Source organism: Ambystoma mexicanum, chromosome 3q (genome assembly GCF_040938575.1).
Source record: "Ambystoma mexicanum isolate Mex_15411 chromosome 3q, UKY_AmexF1_1, whole genome shotgun sequence".
Taxonomy (NCBI): Eukaryota; Metazoa; Chordata; class Amphibia; order Caudata; family Ambystomatidae; genus Ambystoma; species Ambystoma mexicanum.
The window spans coordinates 749283194-749296502 of NC_090926.1; the positions used below are offsets into that span (position 1 = coordinate 749283194).

The 13309-nt window shown below is 47.4% G+C and overlaps 1 protein-coding gene across 1 annotated transcript in view; it reads left to right on the forward strand.

Moving 5' to 3' along the window:
- GALR2 (galanin receptor 2) overlaps positions 1 to 3800 on the forward strand; it is a 128132-nt gene extending 124332 nt beyond the window's left edge. The window contains exon 2 of the mRNA XM_069654715.1: positions 1872 to 3800. Coding sequence (XP_069510816.1) covers positions 1872 to 2646 — 775 coding nt within the window. The 3' untranslated portion in view covers positions 2647 to 3800. The remainder of the gene's footprint in view (positions 1 to 1871) is intronic.
- Positions 3801 to 13309: the final 9509 nt, after the last annotated feature.

Below are 13309 nucleotides of genomic sequence, written 5' to 3' on the forward strand. Positions count from 1 at the left end.
CAGCAGTAGTTGAGCAAGGGGTTCAAATAACTTAGTCTCGAACGGAGTCTAAAGTTTCTGGATGTAGGGTTGCATGGCATGTTAGTTCTTGGTGGGCTTTGGGCGTGACTAGGGTTGATTAGCTCCAATGGGATACTTGCCTGGCATAATGTGGTGACCATAATGTTGGTTGCCATATCGTTTAAGCTAATAGTAGAGTCAGTCGGATGGATAATTGAAGTCAATATGGTCCAGAGAACAGTTAACTGATGTGCAGTGGCATGCATTATGTGCTACAACGATCCAGGTTCCTTAGGTGGCAGTTGGTGCAAGGAAGACTGGATAGGCCTAATTTGGTATCGTAGGTTTGGTAGAGCTTAGCCAAGCTGAGGGGAGTTGCAGAGTATCAAGCGGCTGGATGCAAGTAATCTATCTCATAACAGGTGAGGATTACAATCTGACAGGGGTGAAATCCTGGGCAGTTTCTGGAAGGCATAAGTGAGCAAGTAGGCTAATCTCATTCCAATGTTGTGGATAAAAGCACAGTAGCAAGAGGTATAGGTAAGGGTTGAGAGAAAGGTGCTAGTGGATACGCTCAATGCCAATGGGGTAGGGTGATAAGGAATGAGACAGCTAGGCGCACTTGCTTCTAAAAATACAAAAAATGGCAGGCTAAATCTGGTAGGTATCTAAGCACAATGAACCTTATGCAGGTTACTGCAGCATAGCTAGGACGTGGGACTGTTATGCACTAATGGAATAGAAACATTTGCATATTTGTGGCTACTGCTATATTGTATATTGATATGCTCTAATGGTCACCTTTGGATAATAAGAATTGTTCATTTATAACGCTGTTAATGCCAACGAGTGGTTTCTATGAGGGGATCAGGATTCAGACCTGTATGCATGCTGCGTTGTCTTGGAGTTTCCCCTGAGCTATCCTACTGCCCCTTGTTATTGGGTGCTATGTGGTGAGGTTACACTGATGTGTACAACAGAAGTGGAGGCAGCTTTTGGTTGGGGGTGGATAATAGGGCTCCAGCGGGGGGCTTAGAGACGCACTGGGCACTAGAGGAGAACCAGGGGGGTGACCGGCCCCACACTGCCCCTCCCCAAGCTCCGCCTGACATTATTTGCTTACTAACCTCAAACCTCATTTAAAAATTCGTTCAAAACACATCCAGAATTCGTCAATGCTTCTGAAGCAGTTTGGAAGAATGTTACTGACCCAGTAAAGCTTAAAAGCCAACATTTGCCATTACATTTCCCTGTTTCTCTGGCGGGGGTAGGTGGAAAATGGTCTCACCAATCCCCGAACCACCTCAAAAGTGGTTTAGAAATCCTACCATATTTAGTCCAATGTTATTCACCCATTGTCCTTTCAAATACATCATTTTCTTTTGCATGCATAATTAATTAAATAAAAATATTGACGCAAAAATATAGCGTGCCGAAAGTATTTTGTATTTGTATTTATTTTAATGTGCCATGCGAGTACTGTTGTATATAATTCTGTTCAGTTGCTTACTTTCTTGACACCTTTCAAAGTGAATAGTTGACAATGCATTAAGCAAACCCTGTTGTTATGAAGCACACAGGATGTTTTAAATAGATTGCCTCTCCCCCACTCCTGCCATGTTGGCTACACAGCTGATGTCAAGCTGCTGAGAAGGAGTCCTGCGAGAGGTAGCCAGAGAGTTTGAGATGGTCACTGTTGGGGGGCTTGAACTGCTGAGAAGGGGTGTTAAGATGCTTAGCAGAGACTCTGAGGTGTTGGTTGGGCTGAAATCCTGAGGGGTTGAATGTGGGTTGTGAGGTGACAAATGTTGGGTGGGAATTATCGCCAGCTCATTCACCCTGTGTATCTTTTCTCTCTTCCTGCACATCAGGTATCTGGCAATTCGCTATCCTCTACGCTCCAGGGAGCTCCGGACACCCAGGAATGCTATTACTGCGATCGGCCTAATCTGGTGCCTCTCCCTGGTGCTCTCGGGCCCCTACCTCAGCTACTATCAGGAGTACCGCACAGCAAACATCACCCTCTGCCACCCAGACTGGCTTGGCCCGCAGCGCAAAGCAATGGACCTGTGTACTTTTGCCTTCAGCTATGTCATCCCAGTGGTCATCCTCAGTGTCACGTATGCCCGGACTCTCCGTTACCTCTGGAAGTCAGTGGATCCCATTGAGGACATGTCAGAGTCCAAGAAGGCCAAACGCAAGGTGACGCGTATGATCATAATCGTAGCCGTGCTCTTCTGCCTCTGCTGGTTGCCTCACCACTTGGTCATACTCTGCTTTTGGTTTGGCTACTTCCCGCTCAACCACTTCACCTATGCCGTGCGTATCCTTTCCCACTTGGTGTCTTATGCCAACTCATGCGTCAATCCAATTGTTTATGCCCTTGTTTCCAAGCATTTCCGCAAGGGCTTTCGCAAGATTTTCCACTGCCTCTTGCGCAAGAAGGTGGCCAACAAGGTGCATGTGGTACAAGCCACCAACACAGGGGTCAGCACACTGGATGCCGGCTCCACAGAAGTCAGCGAGGGGGGCCATGCCCGTTCCTCCAGCTGCTGCCAGATGCCAAGCCAGCATTGGGAGGGGCCTGAGAGGCTGTGGCTACGCCAGGCGCCCCCCAATTCCTTCATGACATTCAACGTCACCTAAATTACTTAAAGTGGGGGATAATACCTGAATTATCAGGTTTTATGGTAAGAGGGTAGCTCCAGAGTGGCCCAATTTGGGGGTGGTCCAATAGTAGCTTGGTGGGATGATAGTTCTGGAGTGACCTTGATCTGAAGACAGGTCTGAACTTTTGATGTCTTTGTCGAGGGACTCTACAGACTGAAGACCAGTTTGATGCCTTACTGGGGTGGCAGCATTGACCCTTGCATGACTGAGCTGCCAACCATGGAAGAGAGCACTTAATTGCTACGCATTGCTACCCTCGATGGAGATATCATGAACGCCTTTTCATTAATGCACCCACTTGTTGCAATGCCAGGAAAGTGAGGAGCAGCAGAGACAGGATTATTGAAGGAGTTTAAGAAGATTCAAGGCAACTGTAGGTGTGGGCTGTGACTATTTTGTGGAGGCTTCTATTAAACCTCTCCCCCCCAGCGAGATAACCTGAGGTTGGGACCATGGTTCACTCCCACAAGCAGATCATTGCTGCTTTTAGAAATATGACATTATTGAAAAGAACCTCTGAAAGGCTTTTACCATCATCCATTGCTCAGGCAAAACCCCCAGGGACGAAGGGCGAGGGGCGCAGAGTCTGAACAGAGCCAGGGAACTGAAAGATGGAGGGTGTTGGAAGAGATGGGGAAAAAGGGGAAGACAATTAGTGGTAAGGGAGTGGTAAGGGAGTGGGAAGAGAGAAAGAGCAGAGAGATGGGTAGGCATGCAAAGCTGGAACTATGGCCAACATGAGAATGTGATACAGAGGTGGAGGGGAAGAAAAGAACAATGGACCATGAATAATGGTGGTGAGAAAGAAAGAAGGAACCTTTGACAGGGAAGAGTGTAAAGAGAAGATTATAGAGTGAAAAACACGGAAGGCTGACGAGGGGCAGAAGGGCATTGGGGACATAGCACAGTGCCTAGTGTGACAAAAGTCCAAAAGGAAAAAGGGGATGTTCTCTCCTTACATCTTACTGAGACATATTCGAGGGGGGGCATACTTGTCTGATTACGGCCTGTTATAGGAGCCTGTGGCCCATCACATGTAGGGGAGTAGGGGTAGAGGGCTGGCACACAAGGGCTTCGCCCAGGGGGAGTTGCTCAGTCTGCAAACAGATTTACAAATAAAAACAAATAAAAACAGCAACATTGGATGAACCAGGTTTGTGGTTATTTTGCTGTTGAGTATGGCTTTCATAAGGAGCCATTAAGAACTATTTCCCTTTCTTAATGTTTTATCCTCCTACTGTGACGTCATGGCATAAAATAATGGGATTCATAATCAACAGTTGTGACCTCACAGCATTATACATGACCTGACAGATATTTAATTTTAACCTTTGTGGGTTGCTGTGGGTGAGTGGGAGGGAACCTTGTATTTTGTACGCTATATATATTTATTTAATTTATTATTTATTTATAGTATGTTACAGTTTAAAAACAATAAACTTTTCACACGTAAAAATAGAACTACATTTCAGGACACTAATTACAATATATAAAATGGACTCATTTACAATTCATCCAAGGAAATAAAGTTTTCAATTTCATCTTCAACAATGGAGTTAAAATTACGAAAATTCACATAAATGTTCATTAAAACAATACCTCAATAAAAGGATGTTTCATTCAAAATCATTCAAAGTCATAGCCCATCTCCTACTTAAAACACTTTAGAGGTTGGGCGGAGCGGTAGAAATGTGGCGGTAATTCTATTTCTGTCACATTACCCCTCTGCCCAATCCAGGGTGTGGGTGGAATGTAGCAGATTTACCTCCAGCTGGAGGTAAATCTTGCCACTTTCCCCCATTTGCGGTGCTATTTCCACGGTGCTATTAGCGCCGGCAGTAATAGCGGTGATATTGCTCTATAGAGTCCTATGGACTCTGAACAAAATGGGGAGTAACAGCCTTACCACAACTCGGGATCGGGGGCTAATAGCGCCGGACTGAGTTGCGGCAGTGCTATTTGCGTGGGCAGTATCCCAGCGGATTTACCGCCGGGTTACCACCAAACTTCTGATGAGGCCCATGGTCTGGCCCATGGTCTAAAATCTCATCTTGTCGGGCAGCGTGGGGGGACATTATTTCTTAATTAGCTTTTTAGTATACCTTCTTTTAATTCTACATACAAGAAAACATTCATTAAAGGCCTTTCACTTTAAATCTATCCCCTTTAATACTCCTCCCCATATATCAACTCTAAAAACCTCATTGCACCAATGAGTAAAGCCGAAGTAGGATTACAAAGCAACCCAGGCTACAGTCTCTCTTCACCATCTACCTCTAAAGAATGCGAGCATTTCCCAAATATAACCCGGTCGTTACTAAAGGAGGGGCATAGCATAACTAGGTGGTACAACGTTTCTATTTGCATCTTACAAAATTGGCAAATTCTTTCAGCTCTAGGGGTTCTCTCTCTTGCGCCCAGTGCTTCAAGTGTAGGGAATACATTCAATTTAAGGCGCAACCAGACTCACCTGCACATTTTGACTTACTGTACAAAAACCCAGACTCGTTTAGAGTGGAAACGGTAGCTTTAATGTGACAGGTCAAAGCTTACAAATAACCACTTACATGGCTCCCTGGCCTTACAAACTAACAAACTGTTTTAAACAAACCAATTAAATAATTAACACTTTCATTTCCCCATCAATTAAATAATTAAATAAATAAATAAATCCACTTACTCCCTAAGCATCCCTTGGTCCCTACCGCCTCCTTACCACTTCTCAAGGCGTCCCGTTTTCTCCCCGGGGCCATGCCCCTTCAGGTTCAATACCTGTTCCCCCTGGGTAGCCCGTTTGTGCAAACAGTCCTTTCCCGCGCCATTCCCCCATTGTGCTTCCCTCCCCCCACATCTAAACGGGCCATGCCCCCGGCAACCAAACAACTTCCCAGACACATAAAAACTCCCCTCTACACCAATATCCTCTTACCTATGACCTGCAGCCAGTCTGACCTGCCACATCAGCAACAGATATTATACATCACAACTTTCACAACTAATGCGCCAACCTGTCACACAAAACTACCGAAACAATACAAACCTTGAACAAATACTAAAATCCCAGGAATATTTAAAAGAAATAATACCCCACAGAAACCACATTAAAAGAGGCCACCCTCCCCCCCTCAGAAATTAAAACCAGGAACCTAAAATAACCCAAAATACAAAAGTGGGTGGGCGGGTGGATCAATCTTAAGTCCCCGACCGTTGCCTGCTTCCCGAACGTCCCTGACCCTTAAATACCCCAGGGAGAGGCGCTCTGTGCGCAGGCCACCACGCTGGCCTGTGCAGCGTCAAAATGACCCCAGGGGAAACGCTTCACTTTCCCCCCTGCGTCCCTCTTTTGACTTACTGCACAAAAACCCAGACTCGTTTAGAGAGGAAAAGGTCACTTTAATGTGCATGTCAAAGCTTACAAATAACCGCTTACCTGGCTCCCTGGCCTTACAAACTAACAAACTGTTTTAAACAAACCAATTAAATAATTAACACTTTCATTTCCCCAACAATTAATTAATTAATTAATTAATTAAATAAATCCACTTCCTCCCTAACCATCCCTTGGTCCCTACCGTCTCCTTACCACTTCTCAAGGTGTCCCGTTTTCTCCCCGGGGCCATGCCCCTTCAGGTTCAATACCTTTTCCCCCGGTTAGCCTGTTTGTGAAAACAGCACCACCCCCATCGTTTCCCGTGCCATTCCCCCATTGTGCTTCCCTCCCCCCACATCTAAAGGGACCATGCCCCCGGCACCAGAAAAACCCTCCACCGAGGTATTCTTTCTGCCCCACCCCTACCAGTTCTCCTTACTTCCAACCCCTTAACATATCTCCCACCAACAAGCTCAAGTCCCCCAGATAATGACTATTCCCGAAAACCGACATGTGGACACCATCCTCTCTAAATATCATGAACCCTTCATAAACTATTTCCTTGTGGTCCAAAACCTGTACCGCCACTGAGGCACAACATTTTACAATCTCTCTGTTTATCCCCTTCCTTGCCCGCTCTATCGCTCCCTCACTTCTCGCTCCCCTCCAAACTCTCCTCGGCAACAACTTAGTCCAAACTACAGATGCTTGAGGCCACATTTTTCAGAGCCATAACTAATCCCTTTTCATTTTCCTCAGAAGAGTCACACCCGTATCTCTTACCAGGTTATTTTCCCCAGCATGAATAATCACCTCATCTGGAGACCCATAGCGTTCCCTCAACCCCGCCAACATAGGAAGTAACTGATCCCAGCGAAGCCCCCCTAAACCGGACCATCTTACCAAAGCATTTCTATAGCTGCAACCCAATTGTCTGCCAAAAACCCGCCCACTTAACAATAGAATTCCCAATGATCCGAATATGTGCAATCTGCCCCGGCTTCCGAACAGCATCTGAAAAAGAAATTACAAAATCACTTACAAATTAACAACAAACTACTAAATGAAACTTTCCTGCTAACTTCTGAAGACTCTATCAAACATCCCCTTTGCCCAAATCCCTGACATACCCTTTGTTTCTCCCTGACTTCCAACGCCCCAGACTTTTCACCTTCTCCTCTGAATATCCCATCCTACTACCTTCAGATGCTGCCCCATCCTAAATGAATGAGTTCCAAAATCCTCTGCCGTTTCCCCCACTGCTGGAAAACCAAACCTGTCCTACCCCCACAACGCTCCTTCCAAACCAAACCTGTCCAAACCGAGCATAACTCCTTACTCCCTCGACCCAGCAAAACCCAAGAACCCTTTCCTTTTTGATCTGTCTTAGACCTCCTGATCTTGATGTCCAAGCCTAACTCTGTAAACTGGATATCCTCTCATTGCAGCCCACCTACCCCACTTTTTCCCCCCACCAGCTCAGAAACCCTAAAGGCCCCAAAGAATAGCCAAGTAAAACAGGTTGAGAACAATTTTCTTTCCCATGCCTACCAATAAATCCCCCCCACCGCCTGACACAACCTAGTTAGCAATTCCGCTGATACCAGTCTCCTCTTATCTTTTTCCCTCTTACTTTCCCTTGCCCATCCTTCCAACATCCTGTTTGCCATTTCTCCACCGCTCGGCTGAAAACCCCAAAACCACTTCCCATAGAAAGCAATCCCTGCCAGTTTCCCCGTTATAGTTGACATAGACCAGCCCCTATCAATGCACCTCAAGAGGACATTAGTGACATCGTCTCTTCTCCGTTCTTCCGCGTCCCCCATCCTTTCCAACTACAAGCTCCCCCTCCTATAAAATCCTCCCAAGCTCTCCTGTATGCCTCTCAAGATGCCAGAGCAAGAGAACCCTCCACCAATGCAAGCGCTCTCAGCCTCCTATTTTCCACAGCTCCTCTGGAATCCGCTGCCCCTCCTGATCCGCCTCTGGAGCCAATCCACAGAATCTCTGCCATTGAAAACGAGATAACTCATCAGCGATGCCATTATCCTTCCCTGGCACATGTGTTGCTTTGAACACCACATTCCATTCCATGCAACGCAGAACAAACTCTCTCATCGGCTTTGCCACTCTCTGATCCTTTGCTGACTGCTGATTCACTACACGAACCACACCTTCATTGTCAATATTGAAATTCACTTTCTTGTTTTGCAACTCCTTCCCCCACAACTCCAATGCAACCAACAAAGGAAAGAATTCCAGGAATGCAATGCTCCTTCCCTCCCTCAACCAAAGCGATGGCCATTTCTCTGCGCACCATTTTCCTACACAAAACACTCCAAAACCTCCTGCACCTGCTGCATCTGAATAAATCTGAACTTCCCAAGACACCGGATCTCCCTGCAACCACATGGACACTCTGTTACAGCTCTCCAAAAAACGCATCCAGATTCTACAATCTTCTCGCACTGCACCTGATACTCTTATCTGATGATGTGGGTACTTTGCTCCTGCCATATACCGAGCCATGTTTCTGCAAAAAGTCCACCCTGGAGCCACCACCTTGCATGCAAAATTCAAATGCCCGACCAAACTTTGCATTTCCACTAGCATCAATGTCTTGGCCCCCACCGCTTTCTCCAGCAATCCTACCAATTTGCTCACCTTGTTGTGCGGCAAGCGTGAGGTCATCGCTACTGAATCCGGTTCAATCCCTAGAAATGTCAACACCACTGCAGGCCCTTCTGTTTTGTCTTCCGCTAGAGGCACACCCAAATCCCCCATCAAATCTTGGAACAACTTTAGCATCTCTAGGCACTCTCTTTCTCCTTCTTCCTCGCTAATGAACAGAAAATCATCTAGGTAACGTAGCAAACTTTGACAACCGGAACTGTATGAAAAACCCACTGTAAGAAGGAACTGAAACGCTCAAACAAGTCCCAGGAAATTGCACACCCCATTGGAAAAGCTTTGTCGATGTATATCCTGTCCTCAAATTGCAAACCCAACAGCCAAAAATCCTCCGGGTGCACCGGCAACAACCTGAAAGCTGCCTTAATGTCACACTTGGCCATGAAGGCCCCACACCCTGTTTTCCTCACCAAATCGACTGCCTGATCTACACTTGCATATACAACCCTGCATTCCTCAGGAGAAATGAAATCATTAACAGACATGCCCTCGGGCCATGACAAATGGTGTGCCAATCTGAATTCCCCCGAGGCTTTCTTAGGCACAACACCCACCGGAGATACAACTAAGTCTCCCGGCAGATCATCAAATGGCCCTATTATCCTCCCTGCCGCTATTTCCTTGCCCAATTTCTGTCTTACCACCTCCACATTTTCTTTGGCTGACTTCAAATTTTCCGCCCACCGGCACACCCTTGGTCCCTGATAACCGATCCTGAAACCTTGACAAAAACCCTCACTCAAAATCTTAGCCCCTTCCCTGTCTGGATAAAACTCCAACCACTTCTCCAGCACATCCAACTTAACTGGCGTAAGAGCCTTTCCCCACAACCCCTTTGCAAGCTCCTCCCTCCCTCCCCCTGTCTCCTTGTTGGAAGCACTGAGTGAGAGAGTGTTTCCCTGCACATTTGCTACATTCATGTCTGAACCTAAAGAAATTCCTTGTGCAGCCATCCTTGTTAAATGCCCAACACACTGCTGAGGACTGCCCTCTGCCTCCTCCTCCCACCCCCTCCTGGGCGGTGTGACCAAGAAAGGGCTGGAAAGGCACATGCAGCCCACTTGCTGCGTGCAGCGTCGGGGGAGGCCTCTTTGACGCCATCCATTGCAGCCATAAATCCATGTCTATCTCCCCCCAAACAGCCTGTCCTCAGCCATTCTTGCTCTGAATTCCTCATCATAACGCACCCACGCAAAGCCCCCAAAACTTGTAAACACCTTTCTTATCACATCCATATATTTTAGCAGAGGCACACACTGCTCCGGAAATTTCTCACAATATACACTGGCATAAATAATAAATGCCGACGTCCAGTTTTAAATTGTCACCGGTACTCTTGGGCGCGAGGCTAACTCTCTCTCCTATTCCTTAGAACCCTCCTTTGCTCTCACTTCCCTATGAAGCAGTTTAAACACGTCCACAAATTCCCCTGCCTGAATCCTATCCTTAGTCGCTGCCATCAAGTGTGCCCCCAAAGGTTTCGTGATGCCCATGTAAGGTAACTTTTTCTCCTTTCCCTTCACCTCAACTTCTTTCTCTTTTGAAACCTGTACCTCGAGCGCCAATGGCTCAGCTACTTTATCCATTTGTACCTCCACCGAGCAATTTCCCTTGTCACTCACCATGGCTCCAATAGCCTGTACACCAATTTCTCTCCTTGCCCCTTGTAGACCAGACCCTTCATTTCCTGCCCCGTTCTCATATCCCCCCTCTGCCATGCAGTTGACCAATCCCTTTCCCGCTCACCTCTGCCATCGCCTGTCTGCTGCCTGGCCTCCACTCCAAAGCTCCTCATCTCTTTTCTTACTGGGCTCCTACTGCGGGGACAAAACATGTCAGCAGTCTCACCCAGCCAATTGTTCTCCTGACCTCTTGCCCCCCAAACCTATTGCTCCCATCTTTCCCAAACCCACCTAGAACCCCTTCTCTCATTCCCTCCTCTCCTTACAGCCCTATAACCTTCATCCTCCCACTGTCCCACATATTCCTCAATCCCAACTTCATCACCCCTGGTATACCATTGCTGATGCGAGCTCATGCTCGGGCCGCGTAGATCCTCTTCTTGTGAGCCCGGGGCGTCTGCCCCGCCACTCCTTTGGCGTCTTCTCGGCGGGGCCGCAGAAACCCCTTCCTGGTCCTCTTCTCTCGGGCGAGGTGTGCTCTCCTCCACCCTGTGATCCTCCTCGCTAGGGGCCATGCTGCGCCCTCTAGACTGTCCTCACGCTGTCCGAGAAGGGGCTGTTCCTAAACCCTCTCCATATTCATCCTCTCGAACAATGGGGGCTGCGCAGCGCCCTCCTCTAACAGTCCTCCTATTCGGGGGGGGGTCGTTCCGCGCCCCTACATAACCTCACTAATTGATGGGGACCTCTCTCTCCTTCTCCCATCTGCACTCTTCTGCAGGTATTTGCCCCCCTTTCCCCTCTGTCCTGAAGCCCGGCTCTGCGTCCCACCACCCCCACTGACGTGGCTCTCTTGACCTGTCCCTTTATGGACACTCCTCATATCCCCCACCTCCTCCTGCTCATTATTAACCCCAACCCTAACCAGTTCCTCACCCAAATGCATTTCCCACCTGGATGCTCTCCCATCAATCTCCCTCCTCAACCTCCTACCTCTGGATTCCCAGGCCTCCTCTCTACCAGCAGCCGGGGTGCATGCCACCACTGCTGCGAGAGCCCCATCAGCCGCTGCTCTGCGCTGCGGCCTACTCCCACCAATCTCTACCTCTCCCATGACCTCCCCTATCGCACCCTCCGCCCTCGCCCTCCAGTTGGGCCTTAGATGCCCTGCTAATGATTTCCAAAGCCTCTCTTAGAACCGTGGCGTCCACCAAACCCTGCTTACTGGCTCCCTTCCCCACCATTGTGCACTCACTAATATGTCAGCGCACTAAAATATATGTTCCTTAGACAGACATCTAGCTATACAATAACTCCCGGGCCAAGACCAACCCCGGGGCAAAATACCACTAAAATAAAACACCCTGGAGAAAAAAGGGGGGGAGGAGAAAACACCCCAACAATATAGTAATAAAGAATAATGATCTCCTTTTGAATCCCTGATAAACCTAAACAGTTCTGACAACTTATTGCTAAATTTATTATTATTATTTTTTTTTTTTAGATTCTTCCAATTAAAACATCCCACTGGCACCAAATTGCCCACAATATTAATAAACACCCACCCAATCTGCTCTTATCAAAAATTGGGGGGAGGGGGCAGAGACAGAAAACACTCTGTCCCCGAGCTGCAGACACAACCACGCGGCTATTATAAATACAAAAAATAACAGTGCAGTCCCTTTAAGGGATCTGCACTCCCTCTACTGTCACCAGGCTGCACACGCGCTACGCGAGTTACAGCAATAATGAAAACTAAAGGCTGTACTAGAACAAGCACAGCTCCCGCGAAGGACGCGGCGCAAATCCGGCAACCACACGGTCCCGAAAGCAGGAGATAACACAGCGGTGAGGGGCTGATAAAACAAAGACCAAAGAGAAAGCCCGCCCCGTTGCCCTCGCTGACACCCTGCCCGATAAACCCCACAGGCTGCAAGAAAACGTGCTTATAACACGGCAGACCCTGCACCAATTCCTAACAGCCCCGAGGCCAAAACAAAAAAATCGAGCGGCTCCTACAACAAAAAGGTAAGGGGGAGGTACCTTATTTACGGTACCTCCACTAAAAGCAAATTAATATTATTATTATTATTCTTTTTTTTTAATATACACTGCTAACTGCCTACCCAACAACTGTCTAACCCCAACTAAATCCTACCTCACAAAAAACCCCTCTGCAGGCCTAAATCAGGGAAGGCTCGGGAGCAGGCGACCAGGACTGCTCAATCTTAAGTCCCAACCGTTGCCTGCTTACCGAACCTTCCCTGACCCTTAAATACCCCAGGGTGAGGCGCTATGTGCGCAGGCCACCTCGCTGGCCTGTGCAGCGTCAAAATAACGCCGGGGGAAACGCTTTGCGTTCCTCCCGGGGCCCCACTTTTCATTGGGTATTTTTGCATAATGGCTTGTAAGGAATTATAGGGTTTTATGTCATAAATAAAATGACTATATATCCCATAATTCACCAACCTAGATCTGATTTTCTATCCAGTCTTTTTCGAATAGGCATTTTTTCACTACATTCGGTCTGGTCAGCAAAATATCATCTGATATCCCTAAGCGAGTTAGGATCTTTCTTAACACAGTTGTTTGTCCAGGCCACGAGAGACTTGCAGTTCCCCGGGAGCATCACCATTCTTAATTTATAAGCAAGATACCAACCGGTGGATTTAAGAATCCTTTATATAATTGTTAATACCTCCAATCAATTGCTGCTTGCAGTGATGTAATGCCTAACACGCGCCTGATAACTGCGAGAGGGGTTCCCTTTGGCAAGGAAAGAACCGTACGCCATAAATATCCTTCGAGTTTTGCCCAACACACTTCTTTTCCAATACCTCAGAGCAGTGGATTACTTTAGGAACAATCTTCTGGCTATACAATCGTAATACCGGGCTCAAGGAGAAGCGCCCATATTTTCTGTCCAATTGTCTTAGTTGTGCAGCAGAGGATAAAA